The sequence below is a fragment of the Papilio machaon genome, chromosome 11 (assembly GCF_912999745.1).
Source record: "Papilio machaon chromosome 11, ilPapMach1.1, whole genome shotgun sequence".
NCBI classification, from domain to species: Eukaryota; Metazoa; Arthropoda; class Insecta; order Lepidoptera; family Papilionidae; genus Papilio; species Papilio machaon.
The window spans coordinates 3,500,603-3,522,905 of NC_059996.1; the positions used below are offsets into that span (position 1 = coordinate 3,500,603).

The following is a 22,303-nucleotide window of genomic DNA, read 5'->3' on the forward strand; positions in this document are numbered from 1 at the left end:
TAAAAGTAATTTGATTTTAGTAAACAAAGTGTTGGCGGTGATTTTTCTAATAAAATTCTATTTTTTTGGGAGATTTCATTGTGGACTTGTGTGGGATCCTGAGAAAACTATCTGGCAACACTGTCACCTGGCCAGAAAGGAAAGGGAAAGTGATAGTTCGTCGCGTATCCTTTATTTACTGGTTCCTACGCAGTATTTAATTTTCGCAACTTCAGATAAAATTAATATTTTAGTGTTCTATCATGCAACAATGCGTATGTAATAATAATAACATTAATAATTCTTTTTCGTTAGGTATTCTTTTCAATTTACACTATGTTTTTCAATTTCAGCGCCTGGGTTCTCTTACTCGAAAAGTATTTTTACCTCAGAAAGGTCAAACAAGGTCTTTCTGGGAGTATGTAAATATGATGTTTAATAAACCAGATACGAACCGCATAAAAACGGTGGGCCCGGATCGAGCTTGTGCTGAATGGGTGTTAAGAAACGGTGGTAAAGTAACATGGGCAGATGGTAAGAAGCAAACAGACTACAACTTATTGCCCCCAGAGGAACTGAAAAGCCAGAAGTTGTTGGAAATTGACGGCTCCGATTCTTCAATATCACATTATGGATTTTCCCATCTAGGTAAATATTTCGAAAATGTGATGTAAATTATTTAAAAATACTTTAACTATAATTTTTTGTTTCAGATGGATGCACAATGTTAAAGAAAATTATTTTACACAACAATAAATATATTGATGACAGAGCTCTTAAAGGACTGGAGTATGGCAAAGATGTGTTATCACATGTACAAGTATCTAAATGTGTAAATGTTACTGACCTGGGCTTGAAGGAAATGATTGTATTAAAAAATCTTAAAACTCTTGTATTATTTGATCTAGCTAGTGTTGAAAATCTGGCTGAATGCAAACAATATTTGGGTTCAGGATTACCAAAGTGTGAAATAAGAGGTAACGTCTCTATTATATTTATTTTATTAATAAATCTGTATTATCTTAATGAACAAGAATTTGGATCAAAGTTAAGCTCTATATGAAAGACCCTTCGACATTGATATCATATTATTTTATGAGGATACAAATAGTAAATTTGACCGAATCTCATTTTTATTAATACAGCAATTGCTATAATATTTATAAAGTGACCAGTGATTGTTTGCATATTTTACATTTCAGGACAAGTGGAAAGTGTGAAAACTTAAGAGGCCCCGAAAACAATAAAACAAACATTAACATGTAATATAATGTATTAAAAAATATTTATCAGTTTGCGCTTTTACCAATTGCTTCATTGACACTGCTGTAGCCATCTTTCTCCAATAATTCAGCTAATTCTTTTTTTATTCTAGTAATAACGGGAGGTCCGTAATAAATTAAAGCTGTATATATTTGAAGTATGCTAGCACCAGCTAAAATCTTATCATAAGCATCCTGACCACTAAATATTCCACCAACACCTATTATTGGTATTTTACCTGAAAAAAATATAAAATTATATAATTGCATAGTTTATATGTATTTAAAATAAAAAATACAAAAACAGATGTTTACATATTTTTTCTTCTCGCACCTTTAATAGCTATGCTCTATCAAGTTTATTTATAATAATATTAGTATAAGTAATAAGTAAATAGATTTTCAAATAAATTTCTCAGATACCTTGAGTTAACTTGTACATGGTTTTAATCATTTCTGTAGACTTATTGGTAAGAGGCTTCCCGCTAAGACCACCTGCCTCAGTAGAAAACTGTTTATTTTTTATTGATGATCTATCAATTGTTGTATTGGAAATGATGAGTCCCTGAACTTCAGATCCCTTTTGTGTTATTACTGCAACAATATCCTTCATCTCTTCCAAACTTAAATCTGGTGCAAGTTTTAAAAGTAAGGGAGGATTATTTTCCGATTGCAAAGCTTTCCTTGTCTTATTGATACCAACAAGAAGTTCTTTTAACTCTTGTTTACTTTGCAATGACCTCAAGCCTGGAGTGTTTGGACTAAAACAACAAACTCATCAAAATATTTGTGGAATTGTAGTTTAAAAAAAGTATTAATAATAGAAAAATTTACACACCTGCTTACATTAATGACAAAGTAATCAGCAATATTAATAAACTTTTTTATTCCTAAATTATAATCATTTATAGCATCATCAGAGAGTTTATTTTTACCTAGGTTAATTCCTAGTAGACCTTTATTCAAAAGTGCTTTATCTAAATGTTTTATTTTATTATAAACAATATCATGCCCTTCACTATTGAAACCATATCTATTTATAACTGCATTGTCCTCTGGCAACCTGAATACTCTGGGCTTTGGATTACCCGGTTGCGGTTCTGGTGTTATAGATCCAATTTCGACAACAGAAAACCCTAAATTTCTCAAACCAACAATGGCATCACCATGCTTGTCAAAACCAGCGGCAATTCCAACAGGATTACTTAGGTCATAAGATAAAAATTTTGTTTTCTGAAAAAAAGATTATATTTAATAAATGTTATATTGAAATTTATTTTAAAAAATATTTTACTTACTAAAACATGTGGATCATCGTAGTTTTCAGCGGGAAATATTCCGTATTTAATAGCAAGAACGCCAATCTTATGAGCTAATTCGGGACTGATCCATTGGCTCAGGGGACTAAGTACATTATCATAATATCCATGGAAGTCCTTTTTGAAGTATATAAATTGATAGGAAAGGGAACCGCCTAATGTTAAGTAACATATTGACTTCAGTTTCTTCTGCAATACATAATTAAATATTTACGGAAATGTAACTAATTTAGAATTCATTTTAGAAATACAGATTTTTCATTCAAATAATACATACAATAGCTTTTTGTTTTCTATTCATTTTACAATAAGAATAATAAACTAAACTTTGTTAATTTCAAAATTGACATTTCATTTTATGTCAGTAAATAAATAAACTTGCTCTTGGTGTGGTAGGGCTATAGGTTAAAAATAGACACAGACCACCATAATTTCTTTCTATCCGAAAAAGTATAGTCAAATTTGCTGGAATCAACAAAAATTTAAAATGAAAGCTACGAGAGGAGAAAGAAGAATTATTTATTTTTAATTTTCGGTTGAGAAAGATGGAAGTTTATTTTGTTTGTTTTTGTCTTGCAAAAGAGGTCAAATGTCAATAGTCAATCATCTGCTCTTTTCTGTCAGATACGGATCAGAGTCAGGGAGAAATTTCGATTGAATTCGTTATGAATTTGTATCTGTAATTTAATTTAAACAACTGAACAATCAAAATACACAAACAAATTATTTGTTAGTGAAAATTAAATCCTCCAGTTACCTTATCTTAATCGACAAAACCACATATTTTGTAAAACATGAAAGCTACCCTGATATTCGACAGTGTAAACAACTTGTTGTTTTCAAAATGGGATGATTCTTTTTTACAGCGTATGAAATCTCTAAATGAACAGGCGAGTATATTACAATAAGTATTGAATCAATTAAGAATCAAATACTAACGTAGATACAAAATTTTGAGATGCGCATTGGTATTTTCAGAGTTCCGATGGGAATATTACTGATAGTTATAATGTTGCTCAATTGTTGTCACCGATAATAACATCACAGCGCATTATGGCTGCACAGTTTGGTAATACTTATTCCTCCATGCAATGTAAGGATGACACCGTTATAGTCTTTGATGAGGTATTGTATTGTATTGTATTATACTGATTGACTATGATGTTAAATGTTAAACTGTCATACTTAGTTGAAATTTTACAATTTTAGTTCCTTGACCATGTATTTATGATCATTACAAAGGATGATATTGATGATGCTCAAAGAGAGCTATTGGATTGCAAAACATTGGTACAGCATATCTGTGGACAAAATATAGATTTGTAAGTATTTCATGTATATTTTAACTCAAGACTATTCTTCATTTTGTTTGAAATCTTCGTTAACAGATGCATATCCAATTCCAAACATGGAGACCATGTTAATATTTGACTTTTTTTTGTTATTCTGTGAAAATTTTGACATAAAGTGAAGTGATTTTATACAAGGTTCTTACGGTTAAAGATATGTGTGGAATCTCCCAAACTGCATTCGGCTAGTGTGGTTGGTATGGCCTTATCAATTAGGGTAGGCTCTGAAACCCTCAGTGGATACTTACAGTGAGCTGATCATGATAAAGTTTTAGAGTAAACTGTGGTTTAGGGTTTTGACTATAATTCAATATGGAATAAGGTTTGCTAATTAGAAAGGAATTGAATAGCCTATTATTGCCACAAAAACTTACTAAAATCACTTTTATCACAGGTGGGCACAGTTAATCGAAAAGTTAACTTCATTAATCGTTAATTAAAAAATTAACTTCGTTAATCGTTAAAGCGTTAAATTCTCGAAAATTTAACGCAAGTTAAAGTTAATCGTTAACAGTTAACCATACCAAAATTATACATACTAATTTCACACTTATTGTGGCGACACTTGTTTAAAATAGTGATTTGACTGTACATTCTATAACACATTAGTATTAGAGACAAGTATGAATGCATTATAGTATATTTCATTACGAGTGCGGAAAGCCTGTCATTGCAAAAAATTCCGACAAATATTGTCAGTTGGAACAAGTTGTAATGACGGTACCGTACGTGTACTAAACTGTCATTGCAAAGAGTTCCGACAAATGTTGACAGTTGGAACAAGTTGTAATGACGGTACCGTACGTGTACTAAACTGTCATTGCAAAGAGTTCCGACAAATGTTGACCGTTGGAACAAGTTGTAATGACGGTACCGCATGTGTATTAAACAACTATTTTTAATATAGTTGCGAAAAAAAGAAGCAAATTAATAGAATAATAAAAACACAATAAACTCAACTAACTAATTTTTTTGGAAAATGGCGCCAACCGTAAAAGAATACAGACAGAGACTTTTTTTTGTTTTCTTCACCCATTCTGGGTAGGCAAAAGGAACTATGCCCAAAGGGCCAAGTCTTCATTAGATTATTTTTATTGATATGAAATGAAAATGAAATTTAATGAGATGAAATAAAATGAAACCTAGCCTAATTCATTGAATCAAATCATTAACTCTGATATTGTAACAAATTAGGAGCTTCTTTTTAGAAATTTTTGCATGAATCATAACTTCTAACTTCAATTATTCTTATTTTTGTAAAAACTTCGTGGTTGGTTTTTCTTTTTAATAGACATTATTTTGACAGTTCGGAAAGAGAACGCACGAGCTTGGAAAAGCTAAAGAAAAAGCACGAGTAAAAAAGTGTTTTAATATAGTTGCTCAAAAAGTGGCGTATTGCAGGGACGAAGAGCGTTCGGAATGTGGGCTATTACATACTCTTGCTTTTATATACTCGTATTGAAATATACTATTTCGAACCTTCTTTTGATTTTGTCCTGTTGGTCACATCTTTCCCGGACGCTCTGATGCATCACAGTTGCACGCGAACTTCACATATATCAATTATAAACTCGTTCGTTCACCATTCGAGTCGCTGACAGTCGCCCAACATAGCTGAACTTATGAGCGTGGCGTGGCACGTAATTTAAACAAAATGACAGCATGTCTCCAAGTTTCTAATTTAACGATTAATGGACTTTTATTAACGGAAGTTAACAAAAGCGTTAACACTTTTTGAAGTTAACTTAAAAGTTAATCCGTTAAGCAAAATGTTAACTTCGTTAATTAACGATTAACGGATTAACGAGTTAATGCCCAGCTCTGCTTTTAAGGCACTACAAAAAATAAGAAGAAAGACATAGAGAAATAATAACAACTTGGTATTATTTTTTTGTTTGTAATCATGTTTTATAGATGCTCTATAGCTTGTTAAAAATTTATGTGACAAAGACTATAAGATTCAGTGCTATACATGCATAAAAATATATACATACATATACTTTTAAAAGAATATTTCATACTAACATGTTTTGTAATTTATTTAATCATTTTGAATGAATTAATTTTAATCAATGTTTTTCATGATCTTTAATTTCAGGTTGCATTCCCCTGTATACCAGGGTTGGTTGTCGGTGTTACTCGAAAGCCGTACCAAGGGTGACTCCATACCTGGAGCTAGTGGAGTGATTGGTGAGAGTGGAGCCACCGCCTCTGCACTAAATGCTCTCAAATCTATTTCAAAGGAGATCAAGTGCGCATCTTATCAACATTACCATCTAATATTGTTTGTTGGTGATAAAATGTTGGCTTTGTATTCAAGGTAAAAATTTATTTTTATTGTAAACAGTACAAATGTTCAGATTCTTAGTCAAACGATGACCTTCATCAACAGCTTGTTTTATTCCACTGCTGGATATAGACTTTCCCCAATATCTTCCACATTAGGTGTATATAATCCAGTGATATCCTGCCGCCCGCACTAGGTCATCTGTTTATATGCTTTTAAAATATATTTAACAAGCTCCTAACTGTAAAAATGACGAAACTTCCATACAACTTTCCATCTTTCAACCCTTTTTTCGCATTAAAAAGTAGCCTATGAATTTTCTCAGGCTCTAGACTAGACTATCTGTGCATGAAATTTCATTTAGATCGGTTTAGTAGTTTTGGTGTGAAAGCGAGACAGAGTTACTTTTGTATATGTAATATTAGTTTGGGGTATTGATATGTGTGTTTTAGCCGTGGAAGTGAAGATCTAATGCCGCCAGATCTTATTCTGCTCAGTTTCCAATGTATTGCTGCACAGGAACATTGGAGGAATGCAAACAGATCTGATACTAATACTGCATCAAATTCTTGGCTACCGTGTAAGATTTTATATTTTTAAAATACTTAACTAACTAAGGTATCATTAAGATTTTACTAGAGTATAAGTCTCTTGAATTGAAATGAATTTAGTAATAAAACTCCTCTGTGACCTGTGAATTAGGTTCTTATGAAATTTTTAGTGTTGTAGAGTGGTTTTAGTTTTTTTTTTACAAAATCTTTTTTCATCTATAACAAATTTCAGTGAGCATCATTTAGGTGTTTTGGAGATATGATAACTAAACTAAACTTTAGCATTTATAATATTAGTAACATGACAAATATGTAATTTTACTAATAATGCAGTTGGACAGCTATGACATAACAATTATTTGAAACATTCTATTAATATTCACATCCATTGTAATGTCTGTTTTGTATGTCACATAAAAATATATGTAGTAACTAGCTGTCGCCTGCGAGCCCGTCCGCGTGAAATTAAAAAATAATAATAAGTAGCCTATGTGTTCTTCCTGACTATGTTCTATATCTATGCAATATCCAGATCCATTGAGCAGTTCCGTAGATACCTTCTAACATCCATCCATCCATCTAAACTTTCGCATTTATAATATTAGTGAGATATTTATTTAGGGTTGTCAGAAGAGAATAGTGCGATCGTAAACCTGTGCGCGGGCGGTGCGGTGGTGCCGTGCGCGCCGCATTCCTTGCACATAGCGGAGGTAGCGCCGCGCATTGTGTTTCTTGTCTTGGTTGATATGGAGATGAGGTAACACGCATTTGTTTATTATCTGTACAATTTCACTAATGTATTCATTTTAAATTGTATTTTATGGGCATTACAATTTAAATTAAGAAGAAATCTATTTTGTTTTATTTTTTTAAATTATACTATTGAATATTAAAAAATGTAGATAATATAATAACCACTTCTAGAGACTTGTTCTTTTGTTTTAAATATATGTTTGATTTTTTTTCTTAATTTGCTATCAAAGGGACATAGGCATTGCTGCTCACATGTCCAGCCAGATACTGTCTAACCTGGAAAGACTCTTACTGCAAAGAAACTTGGAAATGCTACCCAACACATTAGATAACCTGGAAGCTGCAGTTAAGAAGGTATATTAATTTTTTTTACAGTCCTATAATTAATATGATGAACTGTTGCTATTTTGCGGGTTTTTAAACGACAAACTAATGAAATCTGCAAAAGTTGAGTTATAGATACTTTTGTGTCATGCATTGGTAACGTGACAGGTGTTTTTTCGTGAGAGCCTGTGGGACCCAAAATAAATGTAGGTAATAGCGGAAAGTTTCGAATCGATCGTTTTGAATTAAAAAAAGGAAAAATGTTGGTAATTCAAAACACAACAAAGGGAAGGGAGGGGTACAACTTTACGATAGCGCAAAGAAGTGACAAAAATAAGCCGGGTAATATGTTTAATAGAAGAGAAGAGAGTGATAAAAAAAAGTTAAGAAATTAAATGTGACCCCTATTCAGACTACAGATGCTCTACGTAAGAACAAATCGAACGGCAACTTATGCGCGAGACTTACCAGCCGTATGCTGGAACTTCGCAAGTCGTGTACCACCACGACACCCCTCACGCCGGAGACCACGGCCACGGCCATGAGGACCGCACTTGACGCACTGCTCGACCATCTCAAACCAGACATACCCAGTCTGAAGATGGACCAGCCATTGAAAGACCTCACCAATACTTTAGCGCCATACATCGAGTTTTTACGCGTCAAAGCAATGAGATACTTCAGCATGGGATCATATCCTTTTCAATAATCTGTATAAAGCTTTCGTATTTTATTGATATTTTTTTAAATAAAAAACATGTAATCTATTTTATGGAAAAAAAACGCTTTCTCGGTTCAACGAACCGGTTGCTTTGTCATATAAATTAGTCCGACATCAAGTCGCACTGTTTTGAGATTGTAACGATTCGAAGTCTAATTCTATGTCACCTTTTATTCAGCAAGCTTATATTTACGTATCTATAATAATGCTTGCCGATATTGTTAATAATGGTGTATGTGATTGTGTTCTGTATGTGTGTATTTGCAAATGAATCAATTATTTCGCTTAATGTGGTCCTGGTGCACGAGCGAGACGGATGCGAGTTCCCTAACGCTGCACAAGTATCTGTCGGAGTTCCCCGGCCTCGTGCACTTCGTGTACGTGGACCGCACCACCGGCCGCTTCCTCGCCCCCGACATGGCAGACTGCGCCCACATGCTCAACCCCCACACTGTCAGTTGGAATTTCTCGTTCAATCTTATTTATAAAAGTATAAGACAAGCTTAAACTAGAAAATAACTTGGATTTGATTTTTTTTTTGTTATTGTTAATTGGGCGTAAGTAAGTGTTCGTTGTCGTTCGTTAGGTGCGCGCTATCGTGTCCCGCGCGCTGTCGTCGTTCCGCGAAGGCTACGGGGGCGCGGCATGGCGACGTGGCGCGCTGCACGCCTGCGCGCTGCAGTGGTGGGAGCGGCGCGGCGTGCCCGTGCGCCCCGCGCGTCCGCCGCACCCCGCCGCCGCGCGCGCACTGCCCCCGCCCGGCGACCTGCGCGCCGCCTTCTACAGGTGAGCCCTGCACTAGTGCGCGCTGCAGTGGTGGGAGCGGCGCGGCGTGCCCGTGCGCCCCGCGCGTCCGCCGCACCCCGCCGCCCCGCGCGTCCGCCGCACCCCGCCGCCCCGCGCGTCCGCCGCACCCCGCCGCCGCGCGCGCACTGCCCCCGCCCGGCGACCTGCGCGCCGCCTTCTACAGGTGAGACCTGCACTAGTGCGCGCTGCAGTGGTGGGAGCGGCGCGGCGTGCCCGTGCGCCCCGCGCGTCCGCCGCACCCCGCCGCCCCGCGCGTCCGCCGCACCCCGCCGCCCCGCGCGTCCGCCGCACCCCGCCGCCGCGCGCGCACTGCCCCCGCCCGGCGACCTGCGCGCCGCCTTCTACAGGTGAGACCTGCACTAGTGCGCGCTGCAGTGGTGGGAGCGGCGCGGCGTGCCCGTGCGCCCCGCGCGTCCGCCGCACCCCGCCGCCGCGCGCGCACTGCCCCCGCCCGGCGACCTGCGCGCCGCCTTCTACAGGTGAGACCTGCACTAGTGCGCGCTGCAGTGGTGGGAGCGGCGCGGCGTGCCCGTGCGCCCCGCGCGTCCGCCGCACCCCGCCGCCCCGCGCGTCCGCCGCACCCCGCCGCCCCGCGCGTCCGCCGCACCCCGCCGCCGCGCGCGCACTGCCCCCGCCCGGCGACCTGCGCGCCGCCTTCTACAGGTGAGACCTGCACTAGTGCGCGCTGCAGTGGTGGGAGCGGCGCGGCGTGCCCGTGCGCCCCGCGCGTCCGCCGCACCCCGCCGCCCCGCGCGTCCGCCGCACCCCGCCGCCCCGCGCGTCCGCCGCACCCCGCCGCCGCGCGCGCACTGCCCCCGCCCGGCGACCTGCGCGCCGCCTTCTACAGGTGAGACCTGCACTAGTGCGCGCTGCAGTGGTGGGAGCGGCGCGGCGTGCCCGTGCGCCCCGCGCGTCCGCCGCACCCCGCCGCCGCGCGCGCACTGCCCCCGCCCGGCGACCTGCGCGCCGCCTTCTACAGGTGAGACCTGCACTAGTGCGCGCTGCAGTGGTGGGAGCGGCGCGGCGTGCCCGTGCGCCCCGCGCGTCCGCCGCACCCCGCCGCCGCGCGCGCACTGCCCCCGCCCGGCGACCTGCGCGCCGCCTTCTACAGGTGAGACCTGCACTAGTGCGCGCTGCAGTGGTGGGAGCGGCGCGGCGTGCCCGTGCGCCCCGCGCGTCCGCCGCACCCCGCCGCCGCGCGCGCACTGCCCCCGCCCGGCGACCTGCGCGCCGCCTTCTACAGGTGAGACCTGCACTAGTGCGCGCTGCAGTGGTGGGAGCGGCGCGGCGTGCCCGTGCGCCCCGCGCGTCCGCCGCACCCCGCCGCCGCGCGCGCACTGCCCCCGCCCGGCGACCTGCGCGCCGCCTTCTACAGGTGAGACCTGCACTAGTGCGCGCTGCAGTGGTGGGAGCGGCGCGGCGTGCCCGTGCGCCCCGCGCGTCCGCCGCACCCCGCCGCCGCGCGCGCACTGCCCCCGCCCGGCGACCTGCGCGCCGCCTTCTACAGGTGAGACCTGCACTAGTGCGCGCTGCAGTGGTGGGAGCGGCGCGGCGTGCCCGTGCGCCCCGCGCGTCCGCCGCACCCCGCCGCCGCGCGCGCACTGCCCCCGCCCGGCGACCTGCGCGCCGCCTTCTACAGGTGAGACCTGCACTAGCGCGCGCTGCAGTGGTGGGAGCGGCGCGGCGTGCCCGTGCGCCCCGCGCGTCCGCCGCACCCCGCCGCCGCGCGCGCACTGCCCCCGCCCGGCGACCTGCGCGCCGCCTTCTACAGGTGAGACCTGCACTAGTGCGCGCTGCAGTGGTGGGAGCGGCGCGGCGTGCCCGTGCGCCCCGCGCGTCCGCCGCACCCCGCCGCCGCGCGCGCACTGCCCCCGCCCGGCGACCTGCGCGCCGCCTTCTACAGGTGAGACCTGCACTAGTGCGCGCTGCAGTGGTGGGAGCGGCGCGGCGTGCCCGTGCGCCCCGCGCGTCCGCCGCACCCCGCCGCCGCGCGCGCACTGCCCCCGCCCGGCGACCTGCGCGCCGCCTTCTACAGGTGAGACCTGCACTAGTGCGCGCTGCAGTGGTGGGAGCGGCGCGGCGTGCCCGTGCGCCCCGCGCGTCCGCCGCACCCCGCCGCCGCGCGCGCACTGCCCCCGCCCGGCGACCTGCGCGCCGCCTTCTACAGGTGAGACCTGCACTAGTGCGCGCTGCAGTGGTGGGAGCGGCGCGGCGTGCCCGTGCGCCCCGCGCGTCCGCCGCACCCCGCCGCCGCGCGCGCACTGCCCCCGCCCGGCGACCTGCGCGCCGCCTTCTACAGGTGAGACCTGCACTAGTGCGCGCTGCAGTGGTGGGAGCGGCGCGGCGTGCCCGTGCGCCCCGCGCGTCCGCCGCACCCCGCCGCCGCGCGCGCACTGCCCCCGCCCGGCGACCTGCGCGCCGCCTTCTACAGGTGAGACCTGCACTAGTGCGCGCTGCAGTGGTGGGAGCGGCGCGGCGTGCCCGTGCGCCCCGCGCGTCCGCCGCACCCCGCCGCCGCGCGCGCACTGCCCCCGCCCGGCGACCTGCGCGCCGCCTTCTACAGGTGAGACCTGCACTAGTGCGCGCTGCAGTGGTGGGAGCGGCGCGGCGTGCCCGTGCGCCCCGCGCGTCCGCCGCACCCCGCCGCCGCGCGCGCACTGCCCCCGCCCGGCGACCTGCGCGCCGCCTTCTACAGGTGAGACCTGCACTAGTGCGCGCTGCAGTGGTGGGAGCGGCGCGGCGTGCCCGTGCGCCCCGCGCGTCCGCCGCACCCCGCCGCCGCGCGCGCACTGCCCCCGCCCGGCGACCTGCGCGCCGCCTTCTACAGGTGAGACCTGCACTAGTGCGCGCTGCAGTGGTGGGAGCGGCGCGGCGTGCCCGTGCGCCCCGCGCGTCCGCCGCACCCCGCCGCCGCGCGCGCACTGCCCCCGCCCGGCGACCTGCGCGCCGCCTTCTACAGGTGAGACCTGCACTAGTGCGCGCTGCAGTGGTGGGAGCGGCGCGGCGTGCCCGTGCGCCCCGCGCGTCCGCCGCACCCCGCCGCCGCGCGCGCACTGCCCCCGCCCGGCGACCTGCGCGCCGCCTTCTACAGGTGAGACCTGCACTAGTGCGCGCTGCAGTGGTGGGAGCGGCGCGGCGTGCCCGTGCGCCCCGCGCGTCCGCCGCACCCCGCCGCCGCGCGCGCACTGCCCCCGCCCGGCGACCTGCGCGCCGCCTTCTACAGGTGAGACCTGCACTAGTGCGCGCTGCACTAGCGCAGGTCTACAGACTACCTACTCGAAGATAATTTCAACCTAGTCACATCGTTTCAATTGAAAGTTTTGAAATTTCGCCTCGTTTATCGCTGTTGTAGGCAACTCGTGGACTTGGCCTTCCCCACGGACAGTCAAGGGGTGAGCATCAAGGAGCTAATCTGCATCCACCTGGGGTTGGTGCCGGCGGCCACGGCGGTGCAGCAGGCTCGCCGGCTGGCGCACTCCGTACACGAGCTCGCTGGCTACAAGCCGACGCTCGCCGCCGACTTGCTGTAGACCTAGACCGTAAGTCTATAATGGAGAAATTTTGTCGCTGAACCCTCTCCGCTACCATATCTCGTTATGTATACAGGTGACATCATCGGCAAACTTTCCGAACGTGGATATTACCACTGGTCAATATTCCATTTCTTTCGGCATTCTGAAGTGAGTAATTTATTATTGCTTTATTTAGCGAATTAAGTAATGAGTTATAAGATCTAAATCTGTCATGTCTTTGTGATAATAATAAATAACATTAGTGTTTATCAATATTGCATTGTAGTGTCACAGGTTAATTGTTTGGTAGTTTTCCTCATCTGATTATATAAAATGCTTCTACTGACTCTAAACTAAATGTTGCAAAAAGTAAGGCAATGACAAAGTTTTTGTATGTGTTTTTGACTAAATTCTCTGAATTTTTAACTTTCACCTCAGATCATTCCATAGAAATCTAGTCTTATTTGCGTATAATAAATATGAATTATTACTAATTAGAAGCAGGATAATAATTTGTTTTTATGTATAACTATCTCGATTTTCTTTAGTCGTTCACCTTTTTAATATTATAGGTTAGTTAAGGAATAGTGCTTGTCATATTATTGTTAATTTTTTAAATTTAATATTATGTTTATTTATATGTTGTTAAAGATAAGATATTGATTTATGACAGTTTGTTTTGAATAATGTTACATATTATGATTTTAAACAAAAAAATAATATACATCGGCGATATGTAATTAATAAAAAAAGCGTTTTTTTTAACATGTAGTTTTAATCAAAGGTTTGCTAGGTTATAGTATATTGTCGATAGCGTAAAACTTTAAACTAGAGCATTTTGTTAAAATTATTTTCAAATATCTTGTCGGCCCAAAGTGAGCGCGCTGCGCAGTGCCCCCCCTCTCGTCCCACTACACCAAACATTCTATTCTGCGCAGCGACGCACACGAAGTTAAGAGCTTCCAAGATATCTGGAAACTACTATACCATTAGATAAAGTGACTTTGAAAAATAATTCAAGGTTAATAAACAACGTTATAATTTGTTGACGTTGAATATTTAATTCATAATTTGTGTTGATATGGGACACATGTATATGTCACCTTTGGAATTTAAAAAAAAATGATAACAATTTTATTTTAATGATATTTATTAAAAAAATAGTCTGTACAACATAGCCGTGAGGATTATCAATCTATTCTAAATAATGTTTATCTTGGATACATTATCCGAGTCTTTTCAAAATGTTTATATTATTTTCAAATGCAAAATGTGACAAATAACGGAGGAATAACTAAACCACGAAATCCATTGCCAAAACAAATGTTCAAAAACATATTTCCATCTTCCTTTTTTCCAAGTGATTAAAAAGGATGTAAAATTGTTTTTGTACATGCGTTTTGCTTCGTGTTCGTAACATCAATTAAAGATAATGAACAGCGAATTTAACTGTCACATTAATAAAGAACACATTTACAGTTTTTTCAGTATATATTTTAAATCTCAAAAATAGCTAGTATTTTTTAAATGCTACTTGTTTGATAGTTTTACAACATTTTATACTTGAAAAATGTTACAAACTATGCCAAACTATTATATGTTATTAAATATCTTTAACTGAATGTGAAATAAAATTTACTTTATAACATTCAAGAACTTGATTTTATTTATAAAATAATCTTAATATGTATTTAATTTTTTATTTGATATACAACATTGACATTTTACAAAATGATAATAATGTCATGCAGTAATTTTGAAGAAAAAACATTTAATAGAACATTTTATAAATGTTTAAATCACTAATTTATCAACTTATTTGATATAAATGGTCATAAACAAATAGTAAATCCAAGTAGACAATAAACAATTTCAGACTTTCAAATATGTGGCACCGTTCCCGATTAACCTCGTAAGTATTTAAATTTAAAATATGAATACATTTGAACCTGGATAAGGGAGAGTCCTGGTGACTGCAATACGTCTCTCTAACCCAAGTTTTTCGCTTGTAGAGGTCATCCATCGGGACCAGACAACGACTCTCACATACCCAGATTCGACTCAATAATGAATAGCATTTGACATAGATCCCACCTTATGTTAAATAGCGATGTGATCGAAATCGAGTGTGTGAGCGATGGTACGAGTTAGCTTAGTTAGCCTTTTCTCATACAGTCTAGTCTTCAAGGCCCCGATGTTATACTTTGATGGAAATATAAACGCAGGCAACTTGTTCCACTCCTTTACTATAAGCACAATGATCAAATAAGTCTAGCAGTAGACTGATGTAGGCTGGTCAAATAATATCAAGTTGCTATTGTTTCAGATGCAGGATACAAATTAAATTTATTATTAATTTAACCAAATCTATGCTTTATTCAGTATAGATTTTGGTCAAAGCAAATTAGTGAAGGTAAATGATTTAAAAAACAAAGTAACACTTACTAAAACAACAGAGTTAAACAACATTAGGTAACAAAATGTACAGGAAATGGATTTCGATTTTGTATGGTAACTTGGGAATTAGAGAAAAAAACTCTTTAAGGCACTTTTTAAAACTCAGGGGAACTGTCATCCAAACATTTTATATTTTCACTGATGAATATCGGTTTGGGTACATTCTTATCTTCTACATCGAAGCAGATTAAATCCTCATATTCATCGGTTTTCTACAACAAAAAATACATTTATAGGTTAAATTATTATTTTACACCATGAAAATCATAAATTATGCCAAATACAATGTGTTAAACCCACTCAGCATGCAATTTTAAATACTTACACTAGTGGATGGTCCTACATCAGAATTTTTCTTGAGCGCAGCTGCATAGTTCAAGGTTGGTTTAGTTGAAGTAGATGCAACTGCAATTGGGCTTGAACTTCTTTCATTAATCTCATTTTCTATTAATTGTACTGAATTTTCACTATCGGATAGATTGTTGCTATTAAGGAAGATATTGGGTATGCTCATGATGTCCACACTAGGAGGTGATTTTAAAACATTAACACAAGCTTCAGCCATTTCAACTTCTCTATCTATTAATTTTGCTTCCATTGACTTGTTGTATGCATCTTGTAGGTCTACCATATGTTTGTCAGATAAAATGCCAGTCATATGTTTTATTTCTGCTTCCAACTCCCGGATAGCAGTCTCATTTCTTGCAGCGAGCTTTGCTTCACTGATCATTTTAATGTCAACAGCCTCCTGAATGTGCAGGATGGCATCATTCGTGTTGTTATTTTGTACATTACTTTCGCTGACAATTTTATTGAATATGCTATGAGGTGAAACTTTAGGAGCCTTCTTATACCCTGTTAGTTTCTCACCCAAATTAGCAGTGACATCTTCAACATATTCATACATATTGAAGCAATTAATTTTGCCAAATCTGTATGTAAATGTATGTGTTGAACCAGATGATGAAGTTTTGGATGATAAATTGCAAGTAACAAAATTTTTCTTTCCATGATATTTTTCAAAATACTTTTGCAGTCCTCTTGATATTAACTTATCTCTAAAAGTAGGCTTAATACTACTATTCTTTCTATATTTATACCAGCCGATGATGTCATTTGCTGTACTTGAGAGTAATTCAGATAATATTTCTTCTTTTATTTTACCTGTTGGAAAATAAAATAAAGCCACTGATGGTAACGGCAATACTGTCCTTATGAATATTTGCGTATCCAGTCGTGCACTGTCATTTTGGGAATCTGATATATGATTAGTTATTTCAGATGTGACATTTCCGATCAGAAAGCCTTCCTGGAAATACAAAACATAATTACTATAAAACAACAGATACTGTCTAGTCAATAATTTAATTAGTATTTTAATGTTTTAACTTACCTGACTATTAGATGAATTAACACACTCGTATAATAGAAACGAAAGAGCGGTCCCATTAAGAGACACTTTTTCCGTGTAAGCCATTAGAAATTACGAATCAAACGTTTAACTTAATATGTAAATTATATTTTAAATCATACTTATCGAAAGTTATTCTAAATAATACTTATATTAACAATTTACAGAAAAATCAAAACATTCCTTTCCTTTTACACAAAATTTCTTAAGTGTCACTGTCACTTAAGTTGACTAGGAATGCCTCATCAGTCATCAGTGTATTTTATATACTCTTTGACACTAGACAGTGATGAACGGGAAAATCTTTAAAGTAATCTATGGTCTTGCTATCTGATCGGTTATTTGAAGTTTAGTTACGGGTTAGGTAGAGATAACAATCACATATGTGCACATCATTCTGCTGATACTTCCTTCTTTATGATCGCAATTAACTCAAAAATTATAGACACCATACGATCACACAAGTAGAATGACTGATAGGAACGGATGAGCTTGACAAGTCGTGTGTTTTAAAAGTCAAAGGACGTAAATTAATGAATAAATATTATATCAATGTATGTGCCTATTTGATTTTTGCCATTTTGACGCTTTTGATAGTTTATGGTAACGGTGGTGTGGCTTCAAACTAATAATTTACATAGATAGATTTAACTGTCATGTAAAATCGACAGGCGCGTTTTTAATCGGAACGAAGCAAAATCTATCATTTCCAACCATAGCCTATTCATTTATGGAGATAATTGGTTCAGTAGGTTTTGTTTTGAATTTCTGATTATGTCACCAGCTCTAAAATGGCAAAAATCAAGAAGGTCAAAATACTACGTCTCATAGCTAGTCCATTTATTGAGGTCAGTCCTCTATATACTATGTCTATGGTAAGTACCTTAGTTTTATAGTTGTCTATGCTTTCTATTTTCTTAATGAGTGAAATATTATTGAAATAATTCAAAGAAATTTTTCCTTCGTAAATACGGATAGGTATAATACAGTTTCATGATATCTAAATACTTTTTAGACATATAGAATGTCTGAAACATACGGTGAGTATAATTTTTGAACTTTTTACTTCGTCTTATGTAGTTGATAAATCTTATTTCCTTCATCTTGTTCCAGAATATTTGTTCAAATTTTTAGTAATAGGCAGCGCTGGAACAGGAAAGTCGAGCCTTCTCAATAATTTTATAGGAAATAAATGTAAGTATATAATTTGCATTGATTATGCTGAAGCTAGGAATGCGTTGGCATAAAGAATATATATACATGACTTAAAACAAATACACAGAATTATTTTAGCACTTAAAAAAATCTATCAGTATCATATAAATATGAATCTTTCATATTTTTAGTTAAAGAAGACAGGTGCCATACGATTGGCGTTGAATTTGGATCCAAAATAGTTAACATTGGCGGTAAATCGACGAAGTTACAAATATGGGACACAGCTGGACAGGAGAGATTTCGGTCTGTTACCCGATCATATTATCGTGGAGCAGCTGGCGCTTTGCTAGTGTATGATATTAGTTCCAGAGACTCATTCAATGCTCTCGCTAACTGGCTACGAGATGCACGCACATTAGCAAGTCCAAATATTGTAATATTGCTTGTTGGCAACAAGAAAGATATTGAAGAATCTCGAGAAGTAACATTCTCTGAAGCTAGTCAATTTGCACAGGAAAATGGTAAGTTGTTTACATAAAAATGTAATTCACAAAGACATGTTAAACCATTTAAATGAGGATTTTTTTATTACAGAGTTAATGTTCCTAGAAACAAGTGCTAAAACAGGAGAAAATGTAGAAGAGGCATTTTTAAAATGTTCAAAAACCATTCTGGCTAAGATAGAAACTGGTGAATTGGATCCGGAAAGAATAGGGTCTGGTATACAATATGGTACTGGCACCTCAAAAAGATTATCTGCACCCAAGAGGCCCGTTAGAGCTCCGTCGGATTGTGCTTGTCGTGTTTAATTTATAGATCTCTTTATTTTATATCCTCCTTTTGTGATAGGCCTTTGAGTGACCAGAGTGAAGTAGTGTAAATGAGACTGTTTGATTGTGACCTAGTATTTTTATAGTGACTACTTATCCAAATGATTCATTATCTTGTTCCAATTCAAGGCCTAAATTTTGTGAGAACAATAAATACCATACATGCTATCTGCTATTGCAATAGTTCATTTTTTTAGTTATTTAATCAAAATTGTGAGATAAAGTGAAGTGATATTATATAATATAGATAGCTAATGTTATATAGTTACGTGAGAAAAATAGATTTGAATGCAATTTTTGGAATATTTAGGAACTTCGAGCTAGTGTTAATTTTTTGCAGTTTGTCTATTGTTAAAATAATTTTAGGCTTTGGATCAAAACAAGATATGTTAGATGTAAAGGTTCTCTTTTCCCAGAATCTCTTTTCAATCTCAAAGTATGCTTCTCACATGACAAGAATTTAAGGAACGATTTTTGTTTATGTTGTTTTGTTCTTCAACGTTACATTTAGGATTATTATGCTGAATGTTAGGTTAAGTTAGTATATAAGCTAGTGACCACAGGCATATATAATATGCACCTATGAATGACTGTAAATTATATAACATTATATCTTTAAGTATGTATTTGTAATCTCATAGATCACACAATAAGTCCTAAGAATAATTGTAATTTCATGCTTTGCATATGCACGGTTCGTGAATAAATTAGTTAAACAAATATTCACTTTTTCATTACCCCTTTAACATATTAGTTACAGAAAAATACAATGAACAGGTTTTCTTCAGTGGTACTATAAGCCAATAAATCCAGTTTACTCTACTAAAGAATATTTATCAAGGATCATCATCATCTTGATATTGTCCCACCTACGTAGGGTCGGTGCACCAGGTTTCCGTCCTCCAAATGAATATGTCTGCCGTCATCTCCATTGTCACCCCCTTCTTGATCATGTCATCTTTCACGCAATCCATCCATCTCTTCCTAGGCCTACCTCTCTAATATTTATCAAGAATAATGTAGTTTTTGAGTTGGTTTCAACTTAGTGTGGAGGATTTTTTTCGAATCCCAACAGCTTGCCTTATCTTTCTGGCACATGTGTATTCTTATGGGTAAAGTTGAGAACATCGGATTCTTGGTCCTGGCCTTTGCGGTGACTTTTGCTAATAAGTTAAAGTATAATAAAGTAATAAGGTTTCCAATTTTAATAAAAGAATCTTATTTTTGTTAACCGGTGTTTATTGTTTGTAAAAATTTGAGCAAAAACAAAAAGATATCCATTTGTACATACAAAAAATAAATTTTAAAATAAGTACCATATCTGTAAGATCTTAAATAATAACACTATGAATTTAATAAGATTGGGGCGGACATCACAAGCCGCTGTAACGAAACTTTAGATTTAGTTTCATTAATACGTAAATTAGAAAGAATAGTTAATTTTCTAGTTCGTAATGTCCATTCCCACCTATAGTTAACAAATATTACAATGTAAAAGATATTGAAATTAAGTTCGATACAACAATTTTATTATTTTAACTAACAATTTAGTTCTTGTTATTTTAAGCAAATAAATTTTCGTCTGGATTCCTGCCACAATGATTTAATTAAGTAGATTTATATAGAATGTAATCGCTTATCCACAAAAAAATAACACCGTATAATTAAACGCAAAACTGTTCGTTATCCAAACGCAACATTTATGAATACAAGTTACTTAACATAAAATGCACCTAATTTATATAACTAGGAACTATAATGGATGTTATTTGACATACAGCCAAGTTATACGCTAGGGCAAAACTATTGCATAATTTTAGAGAAAAAAAAAATTAAAACTAATTGCCAGTAGCATTTAATATTATTCTCATACAAAGAATAATGATTATGGCAGAATACAATTAAGATTTACGTCAGAAACGAATTAAAAAAAAACCAAAACATAAACAATTCTACAGTATGTCCTAGTTCTATCACAGTAAAAACATTAAAACACACACTTAAGTCTCCTAAAAAAATCAATTCGATTACAAAACTTGTTGAAAACAAGTCCATAGTTAAATTGATTATCTTAATACAACTAATTAAAATTAAATTTAATAGAATCCTGACAATTAAAATTTTATAAACAATTACGTACAGTTATTGTATTCGCGATTTAATGATCCTTACGTGGAATGATCGAAATAATGAAGCTAATGAGTGCACTCAGATGACGCCGCGGCTGAGATTCTCCTATATTGCTGTTGGTACTTGGGAATAACATCCGACTTAAGGTACGATTACACTACGATATAAATTCCGACATTAATGTCGCGATTCAAATTATCTTGTAAAAAATTTTTGCAATTAGAGCCACTTATGTTCATACAGAAATTCGATGTATCCTGAGTGTATTATAAAGTATCGTAGTCTATTCGAACATTTAGAAACTTTAGCAATTCGAAAGTTATTGAATTTAAAATCAGATTTTGATTTAGTAATCGTGGGTTTCTGAGACCAAAATCACTGTATAAAAGATATCTTTATCCCTGTCATTATTTTTTACAAAACAGAGATGACAATATGTTTTAAACGGAGGTTTTTGGTCTCAGAAACCAACGGTAAGTCGGATTTAAATGGACATTTATATAACTTTTCCGAGAATAATAACAATCATATAAAAAGTGTATATCACCCATATAAATAAAAACTATTCAAAAGTTTTTAAAAATTACATTGTTTCTATTTTTTTTTCAAGTACTTTAACTTTTGTAATTTAAAGTACAATATTTTTTTTCACGACATTTAAACCGTAACATAAAATAATACAACATAATAAAATTAATATTCACTGAAATAAAAATAGCCTGGGATTTTCTGCTTGCTGGCAAACACAACTTATCATTCTTTAAATTTTTTTTTGCTTTATACTGGGAAATAAAGTACAGATACAACATCAAAATGTGTAAGTACACAGTTATCTATTTTTATTTACTAAAAGAAGTTTAAGCAAAAAATTATAAGTACGTATGGATGAAGTGAAATATAAATCTGGATTTTTTTCACCATTCTATATGTTATTTAAGTTTGAAACATACAATTAAAAAAGTCATACATTATAATACAAATGTAGATATAAAATACGTATTTCAATTTAGTAAGCAATCTTTTTTGATTAAATTAAGTTCAAAATTGTATTTAAGTAACGGGTATGAAAATTTAAATTAAAAAAGCAGATTTTATGAGTCCAAATTGCTTATTAACAAAATCATGTGACATTTTGTCACAATCTCACCGAAATCTAAGCACACAGTTTAAGTAAATAACTAAAGAATTAATATCTTACTAAATAATTTTGTAACAACACGCTCTGGAGCCTGTACGAAATATATCGCGATTTAATCACTGCAAATACTACGAATTAGTACAAATAATATCCCATTGAAGCTTATTTTCAACCTAATTAGATACAATTATAATTAATTTGAAAACCTTTTTCCCTTGTTTTATTTAAAACAATCTAGTCTAGTGCTTTGAAGTCGCTAAAGTGATAGCAACTCTAGACTTTAAATTTAAATTTTAAAATATTTACGACTAATAT

General features: G+C 39.5%; 5 protein-coding genes across 5 annotated transcripts; 3 read left to right on the forward strand and 2 right to left on the reverse strand.

Moving 5' to 3' along the window:
- Positions 1 to 124: 124 nt before the first annotated feature.
- Positions 125 to 1,215, forward strand: LOC106713663 (ATP synthase subunit s, mitochondrial). The gene is made up of 4 exons (XM_014506508.2): positions 125 to 254; positions 333 to 627; positions 693 to 956; positions 1,182 to 1,215. The coding sequence occupies exons 1-4, from the start codon at positions 243 to 245 to the stop codon at positions 1,205 to 1,207; spliced, it is 597 nt and encodes a 198-aa protein (XP_014361994.1). The 5' UTR covers positions 125 to 242; the 3' UTR covers positions 1,208 to 1,215.
- Positions 1,216 to 1,257: 42 nt separating this feature from the next.
- LOC106713653 (dihydroorotate dehydrogenase (quinone), mitochondrial) lies at positions 1,258 to 2,867 on the reverse strand. The gene is made up of 5 exons (XM_014506499.2): positions 2,838 to 2,867; positions 2,540 to 2,749; positions 2,080 to 2,474; positions 1,665 to 2,002; positions 1,258 to 1,480 (listed from the first exon to the last, which is right to left on the reverse strand). Exons 1-5 carry the CDS (start codon positions 2,859 to 2,861, stop codon positions 1,269 to 1,271), a joined length of 1,179 nt encoding a protein of 392 aa, XP_014361985.2. The 5' UTR covers positions 2,862 to 2,867; the 3' UTR covers positions 1,258 to 1,268.
- Positions 2,868 to 3,158: 291 nt separating this feature from the next.
- Positions 3,159 to 13,152, forward strand: LOC106713580 (Hermansky-Pudlak syndrome 1 protein homolog). The gene is made up of 11 exons (XM_045679945.1): positions 3,159 to 3,450; positions 3,539 to 3,685; positions 3,770 to 3,882; positions 6,008 to 6,229; positions 6,649 to 6,776; positions 7,369 to 7,504; positions 7,731 to 7,854; positions 8,237 to 8,517; positions 8,851 to 8,998; positions 9,132 to 9,331; positions 12,705 to 13,152. The coding sequence occupies exons 1-11, from the start codon at positions 3,355 to 3,357 to the stop codon at positions 12,880 to 12,882; spliced, it is 1,773 nt and encodes a 590-aa protein (XP_045535901.1). The 5' UTR covers positions 3,159 to 3,354; the 3' UTR covers positions 12,883 to 13,152.
- Positions 13,153 to 14,701: 1,549 nt separating this feature from the next.
- Positions 14,702 to 16,847, reverse strand: LOC106713784 (BRISC complex subunit FAM175B). Its single transcript, XM_014506646.2, has 3 exons — positions 16,715 to 16,847; positions 15,647 to 16,630; positions 14,702 to 15,533 (listed from the first exon to the last, which is right to left on the reverse strand). The coding sequence occupies exons 1-3, from the start codon at positions 16,796 to 16,798 to the stop codon at positions 15,417 to 15,419; spliced, it is 1,185 nt and encodes a 394-aa protein (XP_014362132.2). The 5' UTR covers positions 16,799 to 16,847; the 3' UTR covers positions 14,702 to 15,416.
- A 794-nt stretch (positions 16,848 to 17,641) lies between these two features.
- On the forward strand, positions 17,642 to 18,903 carry LOC106713757 (ras-related protein Rab-4B). Its single transcript, XM_014506611.2, has 4 exons — positions 17,642 to 17,772; positions 17,846 to 17,926; positions 18,079 to 18,411; positions 18,485 to 18,903. The coding sequence occupies exons 1-4, from the start codon at positions 17,757 to 17,759 to the stop codon at positions 18,697 to 18,699; spliced, it is 645 nt and encodes a 214-aa protein (XP_014362097.1). The 5' UTR covers positions 17,642 to 17,756; the 3' UTR covers positions 18,700 to 18,903.
- The last annotated feature ends 3,400 nt before the right edge of the window (positions 18,904 to 22,303 follow it).

Bases quoted from the DNA above. Each gene is read 5' to 3' on its own strand.
- LOC106713663 (XM_014506508.2), top strand. The intron at 628-692 runs GTAAATATTTCG...TTTTTGTTTCAG, and splicing joins TTATGGATTTTCCCATCTAG to ATGGATGCACAATGTTAAAG. The intron at 957-1,181 runs GTAACGTCTCTA...TTTACATTTCAG, and splicing joins ACCAAAGTGTGAAATAAGAG to GACAAGTGGAAAGTGTGAAA.
- LOC106713653 (XM_014506499.2), bottom strand. From the start codon at position 2,861: ATGAATAGAAAACAAAAAGCTATT. The intron at 2,475-2,539 runs GTAAGTAAAATA...TCTTTTTTTCAG, and splicing joins ACGATGATCCACATGTTTTA to AAAACAAAATTTTTATCTTA. The intron at 2,003-2,079 runs GTGTGTAAATTT...TTGTTGTTTTAG, and splicing joins TTTGTCATTAATGTAAGCAG to TCCAAACACTCCAGGCTTGA.
- LOC106713580 (XM_045679945.1), top strand. From the start codon at position 3,355: ATGAAAGCTACCCTGATATTCGACAGTGTAAACAACTTGTTGTTTTCA. The intron at 7,505-7,730 runs GTAACACGCATT...TTGCTATCAAAG, and splicing joins TTGGTTGATATGGAGATGAG to GGACATAGGCATTGCTGCTC. The intron at 8,518-8,850 runs ATATCCTTTTCA...GTCCTGGTGCAC, and splicing joins AGATACTTCAGCATGGGATC to GAGCGAGACGGATGCGAGTT.
- LOC106713784 (XM_014506646.2), bottom strand. From the start codon at position 16,798: ATGGCTTACACGGAAAAAGTGTCTCTTAATGGGACCGCTCTTTCGTTT. The intron at 16,631-16,714 runs GTAAGTTAAAAC...TTGTATTTCCAG, and splicing joins TTAATTCATCTAATAGTCAG to GAAGGCTTTCTGATCGGAAA. The intron at 15,534-15,646 runs GTAAGTATTTAA...TTTTTGTTGTAG, and splicing joins ATGTAGGACCATCCACTAGT to AAAACCGATGAATATGAGGA.
- LOC106713757 (XM_014506611.2), top strand. The intron at 17,927-18,078 runs GTAAGTATATAA...TCATATTTTTAG, and splicing joins TAATTTTATAGGAAATAAAT to TTAAAGAAGACAGGTGCCAT. The intron at 18,412-18,484 runs GTAAGTTGTTTA...TTTTTATTACAG, and splicing joins TCAATTTGCACAGGAAAATG to AGTTAATGTTCCTAGAAACA.